The sequence below is a fragment of the Vombatus ursinus genome, unplaced genomic scaffold (assembly GCF_900497805.2).
Source record: "Vombatus ursinus unplaced genomic scaffold, bare-nosed wombat genome assembly UNPS02014807.1, whole genome shotgun sequence".
NCBI classification, from domain to species: domain Eukaryota; kingdom Metazoa; phylum Chordata; class Mammalia; order Diprotodontia; family Vombatidae; genus Vombatus; species Vombatus ursinus.
The window spans coordinates 42,375,833-42,401,013 of NW_020954585.1; the positions used below are offsets into that span (position 1 = coordinate 42,375,833).

Sequence of the window (25,181 nt, forward strand, 5' to 3'; positions counted from 1 at the left end):
TGTTAAGATGAAAATCGTAGTATTTTTAAGCTGGTTTGTTGTCACTCAGTCATATTCAACTCTTCATGACCTCATCTGGGGCTTTCTTGGCAAAGATACTGGAGTGGTTTGCCATTTCCTTCTCATTTCACAGATGAGGAACTGAGGCAAACAGGGTGAAGTGACTTGTCCAGGGTCACATTGCTAGTAAGTGTCTGAGGTAAGATTTGAACTCAGGAAGAAGAGTCTTCCTGATTCCAAGCCTACCGCTCTATCCATTGTGCCACCTAGCTACCCCTTTTTAAACTGGAAGGGTTATGAAAACTCATCCAGTCTAACTCCCTCAATTTATAGGTGAGAAAACTGAGGCCCCAAAATGTTAAGTGACTTGCCCAAGGTCACACAAATACTAGAGGCAATGTCAAAACAAGAGTACTGCTCTTTTGACACTCAGGCCAATGGTATATCTAGAAGTGTAATCCTAACTGGATCTGATTCTATGGAAGTAAGCCTAACAATAAGTAATGGTTGGGGGTCAAGATGGGCTGGGGTACTGCACTTTCTCCTTATCTTCTCTACTAAGGTGTCCCGGGTACATGATCTGTACTGGGGTCAGTATTTGAGGACCCTGGCCTCTACCAAAAGGGACTTTGCTCCCTTTTTTTGCACACTCTTTGACTTTTTATCTCCCACTTGGACACCCTAGAGAAACACTGCTTCAGGCTTAAATTTGGGTTAACATCTAGGGTGGGGCAGCAGATAGAGGGCTGGGTCTGCAGTCAGGAAGATGTGAGTTCAAATCCAGTCTCAAATCCTTACTAGTTGTGTAACCCTGGGCAAGTCATTCAACCCTCTTTGCCTCAGTTTCCTCATCTGTAAAATAAGCCAGAGAAGTAAATGGCAAACCACTCCGGTATCTTTACCAAGAAAATTTCAAATGGAGTCATGAAGAGTCAGACATGAGCGAACAATAGCAGCAATGTCTAGGGTCTCTCTAAAGGGCAGAATAAAAAAAGTGCAGCATATAATATGAATCATGTCTATGACAGATATTTTTTTCCTACATACAAAAGAAATGCTAAACACAAAATAATCACATGCATACATTGCCTTAAAGCAGTGTACAGAAATTTAACTTAAAACTACAATTATGCTCTTCCAAGAGGTTAATTTCAGAACAAAAAGCAATTTGTAGTACTGCTGAAGAGGCATTGTTATATTTTATCTTAGCTCTGTATTGACTCTTCCAAGTCTACGTCTGCTGGTCAGCAAAGCTAGGGACTTGGGCTCCTTCTCATGTTACTGGTTGTCTGCTCTGATGCTACTAATCAACCCCATCTGATGGACCCAAGAATTCTGACCTTCTTCACTTGAAATCTCAAGGTCACCTCCAATCCTGGACATGTCCATTACAAGTGACTGATGTTTAATCACTTTGGATCAGGCAAAGAAATGTACTCCCCCTTCTCTCCTTTGAGACTGCCACCACTCTAGTGCAGACTTTCATCACTTCATACCTTGATTACTGCAATATCCTGCTGGTGGGTTGGCCTACTTACAAGCCCTTCCCCTCTCCAATCAGCCACTAAAGTAATTTTCCTAAAGCACAGGTCCGACCATGTCACTCCTCTACTCAAATAAATTCCATGACTCCTTATCGCCTGCAGGATCAAATACAAAATCCTCTCCTTGGCATTCAAAGTTTTTCATAACCTAGCCTCCTCCTACTTTTCCAGTCTTCTTATCCCTTACTCCCCAGCATGTACTCTTCAATACAGTAACACTGGCCTCCTGGCTGTTCCATAAACAAGACACTCCATCTCTCATCTCTGGCCATTTTCTCTGGTCATGCCCCATGCCTGAAATGCTTTACCTCCTCATCTTCACCTACTGGCTTCCCCAGCTTCCTCAAGTTCCAAATAAAATCCCATCTTCTGCCATCCTCTTAGACTGTGAGCTTCTCCATTACATTGGGAGCTTCTTGGGTCCAGCAACTGTATTTTTGCCTCTTGTTTTTATTCCCAGAGCTTAGCACAGTGCTTGGCATATTGTAAGGGCTTAATAAATGTTTATTGATTGGTCTCAAAGTACCCAGGCATTGAGTTAACACACATGATCAGCCAGATGTACTCTATGTGAAAACCAAACAAGGTTGGTTAATAGAATGACAGAAATGTGGAGAGAGGGCTCTAGAGTCACCGCAAGCTCTATCTTTAAACCCTGTCCTGTTTTACATCTTTATCAATGACTTTTTAAAAATATATGATGAAAGTATAGATGGAATACTTATAAAATATGCAGAGGATCAGAAACTGAGAGGGATAGCTAATAGGCTTGATGATGGAATTAAGGTCTAAAAAGATATTGCAGGTTAAAACAATGGGTCAAAAATAATAACATGTGGTGGAGTTATGAACTGATTCTGGAGAACAATTTGGAACTGTGCCCAAAGGGCTACAAAATCGTGCATACCCAGCAATACAACTTCTAGATCTGTATACCAAAAGAGATCATAAGAATGGGAAAAGGACCCACATACACAAAAATATTTATAGCAGCTCTTCTTGTGGTGGCAAAGAATTGGAAATTTAGAGACTGCCCATCAATTGGGAAATGGCTGAACAAGTTGTGGTATATGAATGTAATGGAATACTATTGTGCTATAAGAAATGATGAGCAGGCAGACTTCAAAAAAACCTGGAAAGACTTATATGAACTGATGCTGAGTGAAATGAGCAGAACCGGAAGAACATTATACACAGTAACAGTCACATTCTGCAATGACCGACTTTGATAGACAACTCTTCTCAGCAATGCAAGGATCTAAGACAACTCCAAAAGACTCACAATGGAAAATGCTACCCACACCCAAAGAAAGAACTATGTAGTCTGAATGCAGATGGAAGTAAACTATTTGCTCTCCTTTTCTTTGTTGTTCTGTTTTGTTTCTTCTTTCTCGTGGTTCCTCCCATTAGTTCTAATTCTTCTTTACAGCATGACTAATGTGAAAATATGCTTAATATGAATTTATAAGTAGAGCCTATATTAGATTGCTTGCCATCTTAAGGGGGGAAGGATAGGAAGGGAGAGAAAATTTAAAACTCAAAATCTTACGGAAATTAATGTTGAAAACTAAAACTTAATTATTTAAAAATTTAAAAAATAATAATTACATAAAACTTACTAAGGATAAATGTAAAGTCTAGAGTTTGGGTTCCAAAAATGAAATGTACAAGTATTGAATAAGAGAGATGTACCTTGTTTTTTAATGTGAAAAAGAACTGGATTTTGCTGCACACAAAGTTAATATGATTGATCAATGTGACAAGGCAGCCGAAAGATCTAATGCAATCTGCAAATTAAAGTAACTCTCAGGTTCCACCTCACATCCATCAGATTGACAAAGATGACAAAAGAAAAAATGACAAATGTTGAAGGGGCTGCAGGAAAACATTCATGCACTCTAGATAGAGCTATGAATCAATACAACCATTCTGAAAAACAATATGGAACTATGCCCAAAAGGTCACTTAATTTTTTTCTTTTTTTTAATTCAATTTTATTTTATTTTCAGTTCCGGATTTTCTCCCTTCCTCTTCCCCCTCCCCCACCCATTGAGAAGGCAAGAAATACAAAACCCATTACATATATGAAGTCATGCAAAACAAATTTCCAAATTAGCCAAGGAGCAATGGTATTAACATTCCCTCTCCCCCTAGCACTTTGGGGGAGTACTTTTCTTTACATCTAGATCTCTGGGGAGAATGAGCTGAGACTTTATGTTGTTCTATAGAGCACTAGCCCTGCTGAGTTCATGTCCAAATGCACCATAGTTTCTGGATGAGTCTTCATCTCAGTACCTTCTTGGTTGTGTCCAGAAGGTCACTCCTCAGGGCATTGATGCTGACCTGGCTCACTACAAAATCCACCATGCACTTGACTCCCAGAACTCAAGTGTCTTGCTCTCCTGACCTTTAGAAACTCCCATTGCTCCAACTTAATCTTCTTCACCTCAAATGAAAGAACAAATGCTGGGGCAAGAAACTGAGGCCCAAGTTCACATGGACACATGTCAGCATTGGAGGAAAACAGCCTGAGACTTCTCCCTTTGGAGGGCTATCTCTCACTAGATGCTGTCAGGTAGGAAGAAATCACACCAAGAGAAGAGACCAAATCAAGGAAAGAAGGCAAACCAAGAGAAGAGGTCCAACCAAGAGAGTAGGGTAGAGGCCAGATAATGCCCTTTTTAATTCCTCCACAGCCAACTAAAAAGTTTCTTATGTGATTAGCTGAATGAACCAATTACAAAATTTCTACACATACAAATGTCTCTCCCGAGCACTTCAATAACACACCATCACAATTCTTCTGAAAGTAGGCTCTCCAGCTTCTTCCATGGGGAAATTGCATCAGCTGAGCATGCTGATGTACTCTGCCCAGGTTCATAAGGACTGTGCTTATTGGCAAGTCTCCTTTTAAATAAGGAAGAAGTGAACAATTAGAGCTGCCTAACATGTGAAATAGTAAGCTACTTGTCACTAAGGCTAAATACTTGGGAATGTTGTGAAGGAATCCCTGTTTCAATTTTGGGGTCAGACTTCATGACCTCCAAAGCATCTTCCAACTTCTGAGTCTATAATTCTAAGTCTTTATTCCCCACTCTCAGCTCCAGATTACACAGGAAATTCCATATCAGATTTCTAACAAAGTTGTTTTTATTCTCTCTGGAGAAACTAAATCACATTGAAAATCTAATTTTCCCTCCACTATCAATATCAAGTTCTTGGCAGCTTTGAACGTAACTTGAAGGTTTGTTCTATTCACTAAATATAGATTCCTGGTAATTTTCCTAAAGCTATGTATTTGGTTGTCAAAAAAATCTTAAGTATCATAGAGTTTAGGGCTGGAAGAGACCTCAGCAATCATCTGAATCTTCAAACTATTTCAGTATTTCATTATTAGTAGTAGATATTGAATAATATAGTGAGTTGTTAGTCACTACAAGGAATGGCCCAGACCCAAAGCACTACTTAGACTGAACCAATGCATGGTTCTGCTTGCTGCTATCTTAAACCTGGGGTTGGGAGGGAGGGATATTAAGGGCAGATGTTTGAAGTGATCAGTCAGTCTGTGGATGCGTTTGTTTGGGTACAATATGTTGGCAATGCAAGCCCTACCTGACCTCAGTGCAGGTAGATTAATAACATGAAATCTTTGCCTCTTTTATTGTTCATTTAGTAAACCACAGTTCTTTCATTGTGACTGTCCATACACACAGATTTTTTTAATTAAAACACACACACACACACACACACACACAAATGAATAGATCAGATGCTCTATTCCTGCTTCTCAGCCACAAATAGTTTAACCACTGGGAGTATACTCCCCTATCTCTGCCACCACCTGGTGGCAGGTATCAGGAATACATGTACAGGGTCTTAGAATTCAACCTCAGATCTTTTTAATGGCAGGGAATGTTTCCATGTTGTATTTATTTTATAATTGGCTATGGTTTTCCTGCGGAAACAAAATGCTGCTAACTGAAGTCAGTACTTATTGAAATCATCTGTAAATATTTCTCTCTGTGAATTTTAAATATCCTACACAATTTTTAAAAAATCAACCCTTTTCCAAGCTTAGCCTCTCTAAACCTCAGTTATTTTATTGGTAAAATTGGGGTGCTGATAATCTGTGCATTCCCTACTTTGAAGGTTTAGTGTGAGGAAAATACTTGGTTGACCTCAAAGCCCTATAGAAATGTGACCCACTATTATCCCTGTTGTCTCTGAAATACAGCTGCTGGTTCACCCTATAGTTTCTGCTGTGATGAAATTCCAACAACTTTCTCATAAGGTTCACCAAAACCCCGAAGCTTTTCTGATTCAACAAAGCTACTTCAGCACACTAGCATCCCCTAATGAGTATAGCTGCCATCTAGCAAATAGGCATATCTTTAGGTTGACCATTCTTAAACATAATGATCAACAAATATAGTGACTGATTTTTGTGGGACACTGGTTTTAAATGTTCATCTCTATAATACTGAGTGAGTTTTGGTTGCTAAGCAAGGTTTTAGCATTTCTGCTTTTGAGTACTGCTGTGTCCTCCCATCTAAGGATAGTACAACATGTTTGGGAAAGATGTCTTGGAAGACACCAATAATTTCAAGTGATGGGAAAAGTGCAAAGAGTAAAAGACTCACCCTGGATGTGATGTTAGAAGTGTGAAGTCAGACTGAGACAGTGAAAAATGCAGGCAAATTTAGAGGTTACTTGTTCTGTAGTGGGAACAAGATATGAGGACAAGTGGTGCCTGTGATGTTCTACAGAAGTTTCTGAAATGGTACTATGTAAGCACAACTAAGATTTTTATTTTGTGGCACTTTGAGAATCTGCATAGCAGATTGGGTAGAGTGCTATGACCTCAGGCAAATCACCTAACCTCTTAGGGATATAATTGTGCTCTGCCCCCCAACCTGTTGTCTCCTACTGGATGACTTGCTCTGCATCCATTGCTGATAGGTGAAGGGGACGGAAGACAGATCTTCTCCCTGAGCATATTCTGAAAGAAGCATGAAGGAAAAAGCTAAAAGCAACTCCCTTTTAGAAGCTGGGTTCTTCCTCTGTAGCTGGCTTTTTTTCTTAAGGGCCAGGAATCACATTATAACCAAACCCTGTTGTAACATCAGAAACTGCTCCATAAAGTTGTTAGTCCAAACCCTTGGGACAAAAATCCTCTCGCTCTCTGATTGGTGGAGAGCTGAGGCAGTCATTGTGGGTCTTTAATAATGAACCAATTAGAAATGCATTGCTGAGCAGGCCCAGGATAACATCAATGAATCATAACATCTAACTGCCTATTTTCTATGTCCTCTCTTTATCTTCCTTTCTGCCCTGAAAGCCCTTTCCCCTATAGGCTGGGGAGCAGGCAGGATGGCAAATCCTGAGAATCATTGCCTTCTTTCCCCGGGAGCTAAGTGATGGGAGCTCGAGTGTAGGGAAGAGAGCGGTAGAAGGAGGGTCCACCATGAAGGTAAAAATAAGAGCAGGCTGTGAGAGATCTACTGAAGAGAGAGGCAGGGTGTTTCATGTGTGAAAAATGCCTTTCCTTCACCTCCCTCCCCAGCCCAGCAACTGAGAAACTATCTCCCTAACAGAGGCACAGGAATAAAGGAGTTACAGGAAGGAAGGAGCCTGGATTGCCACTGTAAAAAATGTTAATAGTCTCAGGTCTCCATGAGAACTTTTTTTTACTCTTTCTGCTCTGAATTTTAAGTACTCAGAATCATGTCTGGGATTTATAACGTTGTTTCTATAGAACTAAATACCTTGTTCCCAATCTTTGTTTCATAGTGTTCTCCAATTAACCACATTAGGTGAGACGTGCCTACACAGCAAATTATTGTATGATTGTGAATATGTTGACTCTCCTTGTCAATGTTTCATCTCAAGGTTTCCATGTTTCCCTTAAATCTATGATTTATAAAACTTCACAATTTTCTTAAGGGTGATTTCACTTTATCCAGAAGCCAACTTGTTTTCCCTGAAGTAAACATCTCTGATTGTATAATGATAATGGCAGTCAATGAAAAAAAAAATAGCATTCACTTAACAGATGTTTCCTTTACAGCAAATTGCTGGAATACATCTGTTCTCTTGAGCAAGGGGATTCCTCTAATCTCATAAGTCATGATCCATCCCCTAGGTCCATAAATGAGAAGGCATATATTTCTTTATAATTTGAGGAGACCAGTTATAGTGTTTCTTATTTGTGATTTTATTATCTTTCCCCTAGCAATTCAATAGAACACAATTCCTAATAGTGTTTGAATCATTGGAGTTGACAATTATAGGAAAGTCACTTTCTACAAACCAGACCAACATCTCATGAAGTGAGACTGTCCATACAGACAGAGGTTATATCTTGCCACCCCTCAATAAAGGAGGAAGGGAGGTGTTTGACCATGGCTTTGGCTTTTTAAAAAAAGCATTGGTTGACTTGGCCTCTTCCTTGCTTTTGAAGATTTCTAAGGGAAAAGTACCCACATGTGCTTCTATACTCACTGTTGTATAGTGGAAAGAACACTGGCTTTGGAGTTAGGAGACCTGAGTCAAAGACTGCACTGGAAATTTCTCCTGCTTCCAGTTTATTGTATTTTCTGTCAATGAATTGTGGGTAGAGTTGCATGCTTTAGGGCATGCAATCATTAACAGATGCCCCTCTACATGTCAAATTTAAAGTCTTCCTTGGCACCTCAGTCCAACATTATGGATAGAAGTGACATGCCTAGGTGTACTTCAATAATCAAAGATATACTTCCCTAAACTTACAAGCAAACCTGAGCAAGGGTAGGGAGAAGAATACGAGACTGGAAGTCAGGAGACTTGGGTTCTAGTTCTGATTGGCCACTAACTTGCCACATAAGCAAAGGTAAGGGTAAGTTACTTCTTTTTGAGTTTCTATCTCTTCATATATGTACACACATATGTGTGTATGTATGTACACACATAAACATATATTACACTCACACATATATGGCAAAGTCTTTCTGATTTTTAAGTGCAGCATTTTCTCTACTATGCCAAGCTACTGCTGCATATCATTATTATTATTTTGAATTAAATACAATTATTGTAACCCATTTGAAGTGGCGATGATACACACACATACACACACACACACAGAACATTAGATTAGACTTTTATTGTGCTGGCATTTTTTGTCTCAAAACATTTTTGTAGATCATGTTGTGCCTACACCCTGGACTTTTGGTGGCCTGGTGATGCCTATGAGAAATGCCTTTCCCTCTGCAGTATTGGCCCTCAGAGCCACTCTCAGCTGTGTTACCTGGGTAGCTGAGGAAGCTCAATCACTGCTTATCTAGGTGTTTATACCTTGAATAAAGCTTGTACATCCGCCTTTCTGTGTTCCCCTATCACCCATCTCTATGTCAGCCTGGAATAGTAGAAAGAGTACTAGATTAAGAGTCAAAAGACCCACTTGCTCTCTTTGTGACCTTGGGAAAGTAAATGACTTACCCTTTCTGAGCCTCAGATTCCCCCTTTAGGGAGATCCCTCTAGGGACCATAACTTAAAGTCTTAGAGAACTGGTGGAGGTTCAGAGAAGTTGAGTGACTTGCCCATGGTTGTACTTCTAGTAAGTATCAAACCAAGTCTTTCTGATTTTAAGCCTAGCACTCTCTCCACTATGCTGTGTGACTGCTATGCTAAACCATAGAGCACAATGCATATCATGTTTATTATTTTGAAATAAATCCAGCTATTGTAAACCTATTTGGAGAAAGTTGAAATGATGAGATTGTCTCTTTTATTTGGAAAATCCCCTTTGATATGATTAGCACCCCCAACCAACTTTCAATTAGAGATATCGTCAGGTACTATTTGACTTATAATTGGGGATGAAGGGGTTGGGGGTGTGAAACAGAGAAGCAACAGGTTTGACGTGTCCCTTTGAGCTAAGGGGCCAGTTGCCTGCCATATTTCTTCTCTTCTTTGTTGATGCTGAGTTTTGTTTTTTGGTTTTTGTTTTTTAACATTAGCAGTTTCTTGCTACATGGAAAGTTTGAGAGGCATACCTCAGGGTTTAAGAGAAACTCAACAAACACCACTAGCACTATGGAGAGATGACAAATAGGCCACTTTGGGCTATGATTTTATAAGCTTTTCTGGCAACATATTCAGAAAACAGTAGAAGCAAAAGCAACAAAATATTAACTTTTGCAATTACTTCATAAACCAATAAACTGTGCAAACATTTTACTAAAGATTTGTATTCATAATTACTTATTCTTTGGCTGGAAATGCAGTTGTTTTTGAAAGCATGTTTTTAGCTTAGAATGCAAAAGTAAAATTGATTCTACCTAATCATAGAACATAAATTTCAGGAGGGCAAGAGCTAGTTTTGTGTATGTCTTTATATCAGCAGAGCCCAGCATAGTGGCCTGCGTATGCTTCAATACCTAATTGGATCTGAGATCTACTGGGGTCACTGACCATTTTGATCCTTTAAAGATGGTGGTGTTCCAAGGTTCATAACCTAGAGCAGGGGTGAGGAAGCTGCAGCCTCAAGGTAACATGTGGCCCTCTAGGTCCTCAAGGACAGCCCTTTGACTGAATCTAAACTTCACAGAATCTTTAATAAAAGGATTTGTTCTGTAGAACTTGGATTCAGTCAAAAGGCTGCACCCGAGGACTTAGAAGGCCACATGTGGCCTCAAGACCACAGGTTTCTCCCCCACCCCCACCCCCGACCTGGAGCTTTGATGGGAGAACATTTTGATTGGTATTTGTCTAAGGAAGAAGTTTTGGATCATTAAAAGAACTCTGAAGCTGCCCAAATACAATCCAGCTACTTGTATTCCTCTTGATCAATAATAGGCCTAATTAATTGTCCATCTATAGTGCCTATCCTAGATGTATGTGATACAGTGGATAGAATATTGGTTTTGCAGTCAAGAAGACCTGAGTTTGAATCCTACCTCAGACACTTGACTAACTGCATGACCCTGGGCAACTTTCTTAACCTTTTCTTGCCTGAGTTTGCTCGTCTACAAAATGCCTTCTTCTCAGGGTTGTTGTTGAGAATCAAATAATATAACATATGTAAAGTCAAACCATTTACTATAGACCATTTACTGCTATGTAAATACTAGCTATTATTAAAAAGAAAGGACTCTTACTATCCGAACTATATACCCTAAAGAAATCCATCCTAGAAACAATATAATCCTGAAAGTTTCAAGGAACTCCTTTACAAGGGGAGGTCTTAATCTGGGGGTCTGTGAAAGCATGTTTTTTAGCTTAGAATGACGAACGTTAAATTGATTCTACCTAATCATTTTTTTTAATATCTTAGTAACTGTATTTCAATATAATTGGTTTCCTTTGTCACATGGTGTATTTTATTTTATGCATTAAAATGCATTATTCTGAGAAGGGGTCCCTAGGCTTCACCAAACTTCCAAAAAGGAGATCCATCATACACACACACACACACACACACACACACACACACATGAAAAATCCCTGGTTTATGAGTAACTCTGAAAGGAGATGATACCAAAAAACTGAAAAATAGAATCATAGAAAATGGGGAGGGTGAGGGGAGAAAGGACCACTGTTAGTCACCTCTGAATTTATTTTGCATATATCCTGAATTTACTCAGCTGAACTATCTTTTATGTATCAGTTCCTCCAATTAGAGTGTGACTTTTTGAGAGCAGGTACTATCTTGATTTTTCTATTTGTATGCCCAGCTTTCATTCATTCATATGTAACAGTGAGAAGAAACCCCTAGACCAAAGGGGCAGAGCTTCCCAGATCAGTTTGGAGGAGTTGTTCACCTGGAAAGCTGGTGTTGGAGAACCTATAGCTTAAGGCATATTTACAGGTGCATATTATTCACAATTCATTAGTATAGTCACCAACTGCATCCATTCGTACAAACCTACATAGGGCATGGCCTGGATATTATAATGTATCATAGAGGAACATTCCCATGGGGATTTCTCCTTGGGAGAACTACATAAGCCATCACTGGAAATTTGCTATGGGATACTTGTGCCTATCATACACTTATGTAGTTCTAAACTTCCAAGCAAATCTAAATGGGTTCTACCCCCAAATCACTGTATTTATTTTACATAGATGCAATAGTTAATCATCTGTGGACATATTGCCTCATTAAAATGTAAACTTCTTCAAGGCAGTGCAAGGGTTGTTGGGAATTTTCCTCCCTGCAGAGGAGTAAGTATACCAGCACACCAGACCTATGCTCAATGTGTGCCTATACTTTCATAATGCATTTGCACGTACTCAATCTCATGCACACACTCATTCTCATACATAATAATAATTCATTTATATTTAACTTTAAAGTTTACAAAGAGTTTTCTCCATGACCGCTGTATGAAACAGATAGTACAAGTTACAAAACTTTTTGTTCTCATTTTATAGGTGAGAAAACTCAGGCTCTGAGAGGTTGTGACTTGCCTATGGTCACATAAGTATAATGTGAGGTCAAATGCTACCCAAGGTCTCCTGATTCTCAAGTTTAATACACTTTCCATTGTGTCCTACTACTTCTCTCTAATTGATGCTTTTTTTTACATTCCATTCATTTCTGAATTTATTCTTCCCTCCTTTTCTACCCAGGGAGCCATCCATTATAATGGATTTTAAAAGAAATAGAAAAACAGCAGTTCAGCAAACCCAGCTAACACATCAGCTGTGTCTGATATGCAATGCTTATATGCTTTAGTCGTCGAATATATTGTTTTCCTGCTTGCTCTTGCTTTAGTCTACCTCATTTATATGATGGATTTTTCATATTCACCATTTCTTATTGTGCAGTAATATTCCATTAATTACATTCATGTACCACAATTCATTTATTCATTCCTCAAACAATAGGAACCTACTTTGTTTCCAGTTTTTTCCTACCACCAAAAAAAATCTTGCTACTAATATTTAGACACAGATATGGATATATGCCCTTTATTCCTATATACCTAGAAGTTGTCAAGGGGCATGGACATTTTAGTCAATTTTTTAGTAAAATTCAAAATCACTTTCCAGAAAGGTTGAACCACTTCACAGCTCCACCAACGGTGAATTAGTTACATTACAAACCCTCTAACATCAACTATTTTTTATTTCTGCCATCCTTGACAATTTGTTAGATGTAAGGTAAAGACTCAGAGTTGTATTGACATGTATTTCTCTGATTATTAGTGATTAACTGCTTCTTCCTATTATTAGCCACCTAACCCAGGGGTAGGGAATTTACAGCCTCGATGCTGCATGTGGCCCTCTAAGTCCTCAAGTGTGGCCCCTTGACTGAATTCAAATCCTCTTAATAAAAGAATTTGTTCTATAAAACTTGGACTCAGTCAAAAGGCTGCATCCAAGGACCTAGAGGGCCACATGTGGCCTTGAGGTTACAGGTTCCCCACCTCTGACCTAACCAATGGGAAATAGGTTTGAATCATATATTTATGTTAATTCCCTATGTACCTTATAAACCTTATAAGTGATATCAAAACTTTATAAGTGATATTTAATTAAATATTTTTTTCTTAGTTGATAGTTTCCCTTCTTAGCAATACATGATTTTGCTCATGAAAAAGCTTTTCAATTTCATATAATCAAAATTATCTATTTTATCTTTCATCACATCCTCAGTTCCTTATTTGGTTAAGAATTCTCCTGCTTATACCACTACTAGGTTTGTATCCCAAAGAGATTTAAAAAAAGGAAAAGGACCTATATGTATACAAATATTTATAGCAACTCTTTCAGTGGTGGCAAAGAACTGGAAATTGCAAGGATGCCCATCAGTGGGGGAATGGCTGAGCAAGTTGCAGCATATGATGATGATGAAATATTAAGGTACTATAAGAAATAACAAGCAGGATGCTCTCAGAAAAACCTGGAAAGACTTATATGAACTGATGCAAAGTGAAATGAGCAGAACCAAGAAACATTGTACACAGTAACATCAATATTGTACAATGATCAACTGTGAATGGCTTAGCTATTCTCAGCAATACAATGATCCAAGACAATTCCAAAGGACCCATGATAAAAAATGCTATGCACCTCCAGAGAGAAAACTTGTGGAGTCTGGATGCAGACCAAAAAAAATTTTTTTAAACTTTCTTTATTTTTGTTGTTGTTTTGGTCTGTGTTTTCTTTCACAACTTGACTAACATGAAAATATGTTTTGAATGACTACACATGTATAACCTATATCAAGTTGCTTGTCTTCTCATTGAGGGGGTAAGGAAAGAGAAGGAGTCCAAGAATTTGGAGCTCAAAATTTTTTAAAAAAACAAATGTTTAAAAAATTTTAAACTAGCAATTACAGCACAATTACCAATACACACTGGTAGAAGGAATTTCCTCCCTGGAAGTTCCCAATACTAATGAAATTCCAGTTCAAGTTTTTAAAAAATTAAAATATGCTAGCCATAGTTGTGAAAAATGCTATTTTACTTTTGTGTTTTTCCCCTTATACCTTCTTGAATGTGTATGTATGCATATATACATATATAGGTATAGATAAATAGAGATAGATATGCATGTGTGTATATATGCCCACATGCTTGCAAACATCCACACATATCTACACTGTATTTAAGACAATGAAAATGTTCTGTGCCATTTTTTGACCCAGAATTTTACTCTATATAGAAATGCTTTCCCCTTCTCCATCTCAAATTGTTTCATAAGTGATTGTATCTATTAGGATCATAGATTTCAAGTTGGAAGGAGATTTGGAGGCCATCTAATCTAACTCTCTCATTTTACAGAAGACAAAACTGAGGTAAAGTGATTTGCCCAAAATCAAACAGGTAGGATTCAAACCCAGGTCCTCTGAACCCAAATGTAATTTTCTTTCTATTATACCACATCCTGTGGCCTAACAAAATTATATATCCCCTTATATGAGGACCCAAATTTCTACTTCAATATCTGCATACACACTCATTAAAATGCCAACATGCATGTACTCCTCCTCATACACATATTCACACTGATAAACATGCCCTCACAAAAATACACTAATAATACATGTATATTAGACATTATGTCTGATGGTGGACCTTTCCCTTTGAGATCAAGATTTTGGATTTGAAGCTCAATAAATCTAGACTCTTCCTTCTAGAGAATACCCAGAGAAATGTTAGTGGAACCAAGTATATCACTTTCAATAAAGAGACAGATGGCTTTGCCTCCTACTTTACAGAGAAGATAGAGGCCATCTGGCAGGAGATTCCTGATCTACCCTCTTCACTTCAGTGTTTTTATCCTTTCCCCCAGTCAGCAGAGGAAAATTCCCACTTTGTGAGATATTAATTCCTGAAGCTGATTCCTATCTCCAAGTCAAAAAGACCTTGCCCTCTTGTCATTCCTTATTTCTACAGTGTAAGTTCTTTCTCTCTTTTTCTATTGGGTTCTTCCTCTCCTTCAAGCTCACTACATCCCCCCTTTGGAAATACTCATGATTCTTTCTTTACCTATTTCCCTATTTCCTTTCCTTCCACAGCCAAACTTCTCAAACAAATGACATCTATCTACCTCCATCTTCATTTACTCATCAGCCATTTCTCCTTTACTGCCATATATTATAGCTTCCATCTTAATCCCTTTACTAAAACTTCTCTCTTGAGTTATAATGAATCCTATTTAGAAGACTCAGCAGGGGTCCGAGCCTTGATATAATCAGTAAAATGTCATGCACAAACTGGAACATCTGGCAGACTTCACCACCTGGAGAGAATCTCTCTTCCATTTGAACTCTGTACTAAACATCCTCCATGACAGTGGAAAACACCTTTGCATATATACATCTTTATTTTATGCTTCAATTAATATTAATCATCATAGGGTCTTCAAACAAAATTTTCTTTGTTAACTCTTCCAGGAAATCCTTTGAGCTATTGATATCAGCATGGGCAACACCTTGATAGAGGCAACATTTTGTTTTGCTGAATCAAATGGTCTTTTATGGTCAACCAAAATTAAGCTTAGAGTATTCCTGTGCTCTCTGCACCTTTCAACTGTGTAGTGAAAAGCATGTCGTTTGCAAAAGCCTATTCCCTTCTCATACCTTTATCATGTGTGCCCTTAGTGCATATATAGGTTATTCCTGTAAAATATTTGTGAACTGCAGATGAGAAAGTAAGCAAATGAGTCTGTAGTTCCTGATACTTTCTTAGAGTTTGAGGGACGAACAGTAGAGTCTAGAAGTTTTTCCACACTTTTGGTGATCTCTCTTTCAAATACCATAAAAATCAATTCTTTAGTGACTTCAAAATTGTTTTGCTACAAATTTCTCTGAGTATACTCAACCTAGTCCAGCTGCTCTTCCTATTTTTATTTTCTTCAATACCAGTGGCATTTCCTCATGCAGCACATTTTCAATTGTGATGTTAGAGTACGGATATGATGGCACTACTACCCTTGGTGAAAAGAATTTATTATCAAAATCTTAACAGATCTTTTCCATTTTTCACCTGCTTGAGTTTCTTTTTTGGATGAGGCATTCAGGGTACGTGATTTGCCCAGGGTCACACAACTAGTAAGTGTCAAGTGTCTTAGACCAGATTCGAAATCAGGTCCTCCTGACTCCAGGGCCCGTGCTCTATCCACTGTGCCTTTAGTTGTCCCCTCCCTTTCCAGTTTTACCCTTAAATGTACTCTCATGTTATTTAGTTATTTTCTACTTGTTAAAATATAACTATGGCCCGTATAAGCTAGTCTAGGGGATCTTTGTTCCAACTCTTATTTTCTCTGGTGATTAGAGTTCCTGAGTAAGGCAGAGTTGGGGTGAATGGCACAAAACAACACTAGGATGGGTTTGAATGTTTTATTGATACTCATGGTCAAATACAGCTTAAGACAGGATGGATAGATGTCATCAGGGATAAAGTTATATATGACATCTCTTTCCCCTACCATCCCAATGAAGAGCAACATGCTGGGTGGCAACCTGGATAAATAATGGTATATACTCTGAAGGCACAGAGCCATTGGGGGTCTCAGTTTACATAGAATTTTTAGTCTGCCAGTAGTGGCACTCTTCACCTCACCAGTGGGACAATGGGGTCAGGACCTGTGGACCACTAGTAAAAAGAGAATTCCTAAAAATCTACTAGGGGGATCTCCACAGGACGAAGGAAGTAGAATTAAAACTATATTGTATCAGCAAGTTTGCTGAAGAGCAATTTAAACTTCACTTTCAGAATCGTGAAATGAAAGATAATCCTAGGAGAATGGGCCAAGAGAATCCTCTGGTTACTTACCTTCCAGTTCTAAATTCTGTAATTTTATATTCTGAGGTCCTGTATAAGCTTAGACATTCTGTTTTTGTTTTAATTGTTGTTCTGAGTTCTTCTCCAGTTCTTGCTTTCTATTCTAACAGGAACTGAGCCTGTTTACAAATTCAATGCAACAAACACTTATTAAGAGAACCCTGACCAAAATGGGAGTTAATTGTTGCCATGTGGTGTAACTGATTAGATCTCAAGAGAATAGGGTGATAGGGAGGGGACAGCAAGATCACTCCCTAAACCAGTCCCCAAGAGAGGAGATAGATAGGAGTAAGGAGGATTCAGTTCTGCCCAGCAGAGAATGAGGAGAAAAGAATCTAGTACTAGCGGACCGCTCTACACTTCACAGAGACACCCAGAGGTGTTAGAAATGGTTTGCAAGACACAGCATTAAGAACTGAGGGCTATAACGGCCAAAAAAAAAATTATACAGTCTTACCCTAGAGTTCAGGTTCTTCAAAAGATTGTGTGCTTGTCTGTGTGGAACTTGTGGGTTTCTCCCTTCATAAAGGATAATAATGGTGGACAAGTAGAGGTCTCTCCTCATCCCCTGAAGATACAGTAGTCAGCTGGCAGACTGGAGAGAAGGCAGGTTTTCCTACAGGATAAAGTCCAAACTACACATCCTGGCTTTCAAAGGAATCCACTACACTCACTCGGGGTCCCAGCCAGGTAACTTCGCTTACAGGATTTGCTACCAGCTTAGCGGCTGTGTCTTTAGGTACAAAGGCTGGCACAAGTAACTAGGTGATTAGCAGCCACAGAATTATAACAAAGACCCAAGAGAGGAAAAATCATGCCTGGTATTCTTCCTGGGAGTCAAATAGTCTGATAGTGCATATTTTAAAGGAGGCAATGTGATTATCCATAAGCTAAGGAGTTAAGAGACATCATTTTCAATTCAATCACCATGTGTTAAGCAGCTACTATTTGTGTTGAGGATGAAAAAAAATTATATCAATCCTATCACCAGGAAACTAGCAATTTAATAGAGAGCTTTGGTTTTGCTAGACCAGAAGCTCTGCTATTTATTAGTGCTTTAACCTTAGGCAAATTACTTGCCAAACCTCTCAGATCTTCAGTTTCCTGGTGTTTTGATTTTTGTCTTGCCCGTGGACTTCAATGACTCTAGAGGAGAAAGTAAGGCTGATGACTCTGCTGCAGTTCTGCCTCACTTAAATCCAATTCACCAGCAAGTCAAGACATCACTTTTGTGATGTCATTGGTCCTCTTTGAGAACAAAGGATGAAAAACAACAATGTGAAATATGAATAAAAATGCCCACTTGTTATTGTATCAAATTAGATAAAAGGCCTGAAAGTTCTTTATAAACTGTTAAGTAAAATAAAAATATGAAATATTATTATAATTAATCTTACAATTTGTTTTTGTTATCTCTCCCTTACATTTTAATTCTAAAATTAAAGGGTTAGGGTGAGATGACATGAAATTATTCAGACATCTGGATCCTGGCCCCTCACCAAATCATGACTATTTTAATTGAACCCCATATTCTTAAAAAAGTATTATTTCCCAAAGAACAGGAAGCATAGAAGATGTCCATCAACGGAAGAATGGCCAAACAAATCACAGTACATGAATGTTAGGGTATATTACTAAGCCAAGAAAAAAAAGCCTGAAAAAAAAATGAAGATTTCAGAAAAACCTGGGAAGACCTATATGAACTGATTCAAAGTCAAGTGAGCAGAACCAGAAGAACATCACTACACAGAAACAGCAATATTGTAAGGATGATCAACTGTGAAAGACTTAGCTAACCTGATCAAGACAATAATCTAAGACAATTCCAAAGGACCCATGTTGAAAGATGCTATCCACCACCAGAGAGCGAACTAATGAACTCTAAGTACAGATTGAAACATATTTTTTTACTTCATTTTTCTTGGAGTTTTTGTATATTTTCTTTTGCAACATGGCTAATATGGAAGTATGTTTTGCATGATTCACATGTATAATTGAGATCATATTGCTGGTCTTCTCAAGGGGTGGAAGAAGAACAGAAGGGAGAAAATTTAAAACTCAAAATTTTTAAGAGTGAATGTTTAAAAATTTTTACGTGTAATTGGAAAATACTTAACAAAAAAATAAAAATATATATTTCTAAAAATTCAGAAAAGCACCAGGAAACTTCTATGAACTGAGTAAGGTAATCAGAACCAGGAAAACAAAATACACAATGACTATGACAATGTAAATGGAAGAATAAAAAGTAAGAGAGAAAAGAAAAGAAAAAGATTAAATGCTGAGTAATCATAGGGACAAAACTTGTCCCCACAAAAGAGATGAGAAAAGTATCTTGTTCCCTTTTTTTTTCAGAAGTGGGAGGTTATGTGTGTGGAACACTAGATATGCCATCAAATTCTATTAATATATTGGTTAGTTTTTTCTAAACTGTTTCTTTTTTTCTCTCTTTTATTGTTTGTTACCAAAAAAATTGCTTGCTAAGAAAAGGAGAGAGAAGGATGAATTTAAAAATAAAAGTGAAGTAAAAATAAAAGATAGAAAGAAAATTTTAAAAAAAGAAAAGTACAATTTCTAGGGAAAGACTAAGAAAGTGAAGATTTCAATAGGTATTTGTGTATATGTGAGAAAGAAACAAAGGAGAATCAGTCATTCAGTCAACAAACATTTATTAAGTGTTTACTAGTGGGAGGCACTGTGCTAAGCACTTTGGTTACAAATAGAAGCAGAGGACAGTCCCTGTGCTCTAAGATATTATGATTCTTAATGGGAGAAGATGAAGTTGAATTGTGGCAGGGTCAGCAAAGAGGGACTATGAGAAGGATGCAGAAGTGAAGGGTCTTTAGGATACTGTAGCATGTGGCTGAAAGCAGCTTCCAAGGTGAGAAATACATTTGGTCCAAGAAAAAAAAAAAGGAACAGGGTGGAGCTTCAGGATTGGAAATATACTAGGGGGTCTGGGGAAGGAAGACAAAGCCTACTCTCTCTCCCCTCCTTGTACCTCAGACATTCATTTATCCATTCAACAAACAAGTATGGAGCCCCTGTTGTGTATTGATAACTATACTAGTGACTGGGGGAAATACAGTCTCCAATGAAGGAAAAAAAAAGTCTATTTTTACATAGAGCCTTAATATTTACAAAGTACTTTGTCCTGGTTCCTTCTATGAAGACTTCTATTTGGGAAAAAAAAGTGAATTTTCTTCAAATCATAGTAACATGATAATAATAAATAACAAAAAGAAGGAAAAGGGGGTAAAAAGAATTAAGTTCTGGGCAATGGGAAGGAAATCGTGAGGCAGGCTGAATCCTCAGACTTACTCTCTATAGGGCAATCTCTTCTTTTAGGAGACCTTCAGCTCTTCCTTTCTCATCCTCCCCCTCATTTATAATCTGGATATGAAAGTTAACTCTAGCTGCCTCCTGAGATCCTGGAGTTCCCCAGTCAATGAGCTCCCTTCCCTCCACCTTTGATCTAATCACTGGGTTAGCATTAGAGATGAGTTAAAGTTAAAGTCAAGTTGTCACTAAACAAAGGGTAAGGAGAACCCAACAAAACCAGGGAAAGACTCAAAGAAAACAGCTGTGCAGAGTTAGGTTGTACAGTTAGTGTTCCAAAGGCTAACCATAAGATTTCCCCTAATTAGCCTTAGTCATTTTCTCTCTCCCCTGAGTATTTCTTTTCTTCCCCTGCCATTTAAAAACTTGGCAAAGCATGTTTTAAACTCCCCTCTTCCCTCTTTTAACCCCCGTCTCCCTGCACCCCCATCAACCTCTTTACCACTGGAAAAACTGTGTGTGAAATGATTTTACGTATATTATTCTGTTTTATCCTCAAAGGATACTATGAGGTAAGCAAGGCATATACTATTATCCTAATTTTGCCTATGAAAAAACAGGGCCCAGAGAGGCCACTAATTTGTCTAAGGTCACATAGCTAGTAGAGACTAGTACCAAGGACTTTGGGAATTTACATAGCACTTTAAGTTTGCAAAACATTATGTATGTATGTATGTGTGTGAATATTAATTTATTTAATCTCAGCAACATTCTGTGAAGTAGAAGCTATTATTTTCCCTATTTTACATATGGGGAAGGTGAGGTTAAATGATTTACCCAGGGTCTCATAACTATTATGTATCTGAGGCAGGATTTGAACTCAGGCCTTCGTGACTTCTGGTCCAGTGCTGTCAGGCAGCTAAGTAGCACAGTGGACAGAGCACTGGGCTTGGAGACAGGAAGATTTAAATTCAAATCTGACCTCAGCTATATGATCCTGGGCAAGTCTGCTTCAGTTTGCCCATCTGTAAAATGGGGGTAATAATAGCACCTACCTCCCATGATGGTCCTGAAGATAAAATGAGATATTTGGGAAGCATTTTCTAAACCTTAAAGCACTATATAAACGCAAGCTAGCTAGTAGTAGTACCTTTATTGGATGGAACCCACCACAACTGTAAGTCCCAAGATTGCAATGCCTTATTCGTTGTTAAATCCCTTAATCTTCACTACTTAGCTACTTTTAGGTCAAAGGACTTTCCTATAGACTCCAGTAGGTAGAAAACTAAGTCTAGTCTCAATTTAGGACCAAATCCCTGTAGGAAAGCTATTTATTCAGATGTGGAATTATGAAGTGGAATAGAAATAAACTGTTAACTCACATGGGGAATTTATGTAGTAGAATATCAATAGATTGTAAGCTCCTGGAGGGCAAGGCCTGTCCTGCTTTTGTATTTATGTCCCCAGTGCCCTAGTATACAGTAGGCACTTAATGATGATTGATTTGTTGGTACAAGAAATGTTTTTCTTAAATTTCTCTCAAAATCTAAGGAGAAAAACACAACTAAATACTATACTTTCTCTGTAAACACTTTTAGTTTTTTATTTTTGAAAAATCTATGTTTTATAAAGATGTACATTTTTCTGGATTATCAAAAAAATCTATTCCTTATAAAAACTTTCGCATTTTCTGGGTTGTCATTTTCTTCTCTGTGAAGGACATCCTCTGATAACTTACATAAATGAATGCCGTCACTACTTCTCTACAAAGGGAATAAATTGTCATAGACAATAATTAAGCAATTATGCAAAACAAGACCTACTCACTATTCCAAAGGAAGAGAGTAATATATTGTGCTACTCTATGTCAATTATAATGAAGAAAAACACTTTTTTCAAGTTGTACATGGAAATTGACACATTAATCATCTTGTATATTCTAGTAGTTTCCCAGGGAGATGGTGCGCTCCATCAGCTTTCCTCTCATTGGTTACCAGTCTCTATTTCCCAACTCTCTCTTTTGCTGACAGGTAAGAAATGATCTCACTGGTGTCCTGTACGGTGAAGGTATTGAAATTTCAGACACAGCAAGCTTCTCGAATGATCCCTGCAATAGTGTGAAAAAACTTAAGGTATGTGAAGCTGCTTTACCTCTGACTAAACAGATAATCATGATTTCTATGAATCACATTCATAATCAGTCAGGTGATTGTGATCAAAATTATATTTTCTTTAATTTCACCACAGAATAAATTATAGATTTATTTATCTAGATCATGATAGTGATGATGACGATATTTACATTTGAATAATGCTTTGTGGTATATAAAGTGCTTTTACATGTATCATTCTATTTGACCCTTACAAGGACACCATGGGGTAGGCAGAGCAAGTTTTATCATCCTTATTTTACAGATGGAGCAAGCCCAGAAAAGTAAAGTAATTTATCCAAGGTCACATAGTTAGCAGACAGTAGTTCTCAGGTCTTCTGATTCCTAATAATAGTAGGTCATGTTTCTATAACACTTAAAGCTTCACAAAGTACTTTCTAAAAAACATTCCTGCAAAGTTGGTAGTGTGAGTAGTGTTATCTGCTTGTTATCTATTGTATAGATACCTATACAATATCTATACACAATATAGTATATCTATATACTGTATATCTATATAGATGTATATCTAGATGTATATAGATGTATATCTATATACAATATATAATAATACAATACAATGTTATCTATTGTATAGATACCTATTGTATAGATGTCTAATAGTTATCTATTGTATAGATAAGGAAATTTAGTGTCAAAGAAAAGGGACTTCTCCCCCCCCACCACCAATCCATTGATTGGAAGTGTTAGAGCTGCGATTCAAACCCAGATCTCCTAAATTTAAGTCCCACACCAGTGTTGTCAAATAGAAACAGATTCCTGAGGGCTTCATATTGACCTAAAAAAGAAAAAAAATAACATTAACTATGTTGTATTTTCATTTTCTTATTGTATTTCTATTTTTTATTTTGTTAAACATTGTTAAACATTTGTTATACATTTCCCAATTACATTTTAATCTGGTTCTGGCCCCAATGGGGAGTTTTGCTGGCTGTGAGTCTGACACTCCACACTTTCTGTATTCTGAGTGACCATTCCATTCTGTCAATCAATCTATCTATCAATAAACATTTATTAAGCACCTATTATGTGCCAGGCACTGATAAGTGCTGAGGATACAAAAAAGAGGTAAAAGACTGTCCCTGCACTCAAAGGAGCTTGCAATCTAATATGGGAAACAACATGCAAACAAATATATACAAAGCAAACAGGCACTAGAATTAAGAAGGGTAGGGGAAGGTTTCCTGTAAAAGGTGAGATTTTAGTTGGAAGCCAGGTAGGTCAGTAGTTGGAGCAGGGAGGGAGAGCTTCCCAGGCATGGGGGACAGCCAGAGACAATGTTCTAAGAAGAGAAATGGAGTGTCTTGTTGGTAGAACAGGAGGCCAGTATCACTGGATAGAAGAGTACATGTTGGGGAGTAAGGTGTAAGAATACTGGAAAGGTAGGAGGGGGCTGGGTTATTAAGGGCTTTGAATGACAAGCAGAGAATTTTGTATTTGATCCTGGAAGCAATTGGATGCCTAGAGTTTACTGAATGTGGGTAGGTTGGAGGGTGCAACACAATACCTACATTTTAGGAAAATCACTTTAGTGGCTGAATGGAGGATATATTGGAGTGGGGAGAGACTTGAGGTAGGCAGATCCACCAGCAGGCAGATACAATAATGAAGACATGAGATGATAAGGTCCTGCACTAGAGTGGTGGCAGTATTAGAGGAGAGAAGGGGATGTACTGGAGAGATGTTGCAAAGGTGAAATCAACAGATGCTGGCAACAGCTTGGAAATGGAGGGTGAGTGATAGTGAGAAGTCCGGGATGATTCCAGGTTGTCAGCCTGAGGGACTGGGGGGGTTGATGTTGCCCTCTACAGTAGTAGGGAAGGTTGGGGTGGAAGGGAGTAGGAGGCAATGTTAGGGAGAAAGATAATGAGTTTCATTTTAGACATACTGAGTTTAAGATTAAGTTTAAGTGCTTTACAAATATTATCTCAGGTGATTCTCATAACAACCTTGGGACGTAAGTCACACAGCTAGTCGGTATCTGAGGTTGGATTTTAACTCAGGTCTTCCTAACACCAGGCCAGTGCCCCATTCACTAGTTAGTAAAAAGGAAGCGGTTTGATAGGGTCTTAGATTCAGAGGTAGAAAGGACCTCAGAGGCCTTACATGTTGGATTTAAGATGCCAATGGGATGTTACTGTAGAGAGGTCTGACAGGCAGTTGGAATATCAGCATTGGACTTCAAAAGAGTGACCAGAGCTAGAGATGGATTTTTGAGAATCCCCCACACAGACATGAAAAACTCAAACTATGGAACAAGATGAGAAGTTGCCACTTGTAATAACAATAATTTATAGGGTTCTTCTTTTGTTTCATCATCAACAAACTGTTGGCTCTAAATTGAGCATTTCCGGTCCAGTAACTCAGACTGGTCTTTTTACGTCTCTCACCCACCTATTCCTCTGCACTTAGAAATTATAAATTTTCTCTCAGGGTTTCACTCTCTCCCTCCCCACCACACATTGGTGTCCCATATCATTTCTTCCTCTGTCCTGACAGTAATGTAATCACACATACACAGACACACACACACACACACACACACACACACACACACACATGTTCTTCCACCTTCTCTTCAGCCCCCAGCACTATCCCCAATGTTCAGTTCACTCGGAGACTCATGGTTTGAGTTCCATAATGAGTTCTGCTGAATGAGGGCCTTCAGGCCTGGAGAAGGGCATCTCCAACTCTGCAAAGAACATACTGGGAGGTGGGGGGGGGCAGCAGAGAGAGGAAGGCAGGGATGGTGCTGCTAATACCACCTCCCTACAGCATGCTGTGGCTTGCTCCAGGATTGGTTCTTTAAAGAGCTTCCTGCACCACTGGGGCCTGAGCAGACATCTGGGAGATTTAATTTTTAAAGAGTCTCAGTGTGAAATAGGGCCAAGACCCTTTAAACTCCCCTCCA

General features: G+C 38.3%; 1 protein-coding gene across 1 annotated transcript in view; it reads left to right on the forward strand.

Annotated features, from left to right (window-relative positions):
- GABBR2 (gamma-aminobutyric acid type B receptor subunit 2) overlaps positions 1 to 25,181 on the forward strand; it is a 790,497-nt gene that overhangs the window by 459,416 nt on the left and 305,900 nt on the right. The window contains exon 4 of the mRNA XM_027874970.1: positions 22,130 to 22,231. Within this exon, the coding sequence (XP_027730771.1) occupies positions 22,130 to 22,231 (102 nt within the window). The remainder of the gene's footprint in view (positions 1 to 22,129; positions 22,232 to 25,181) is intronic.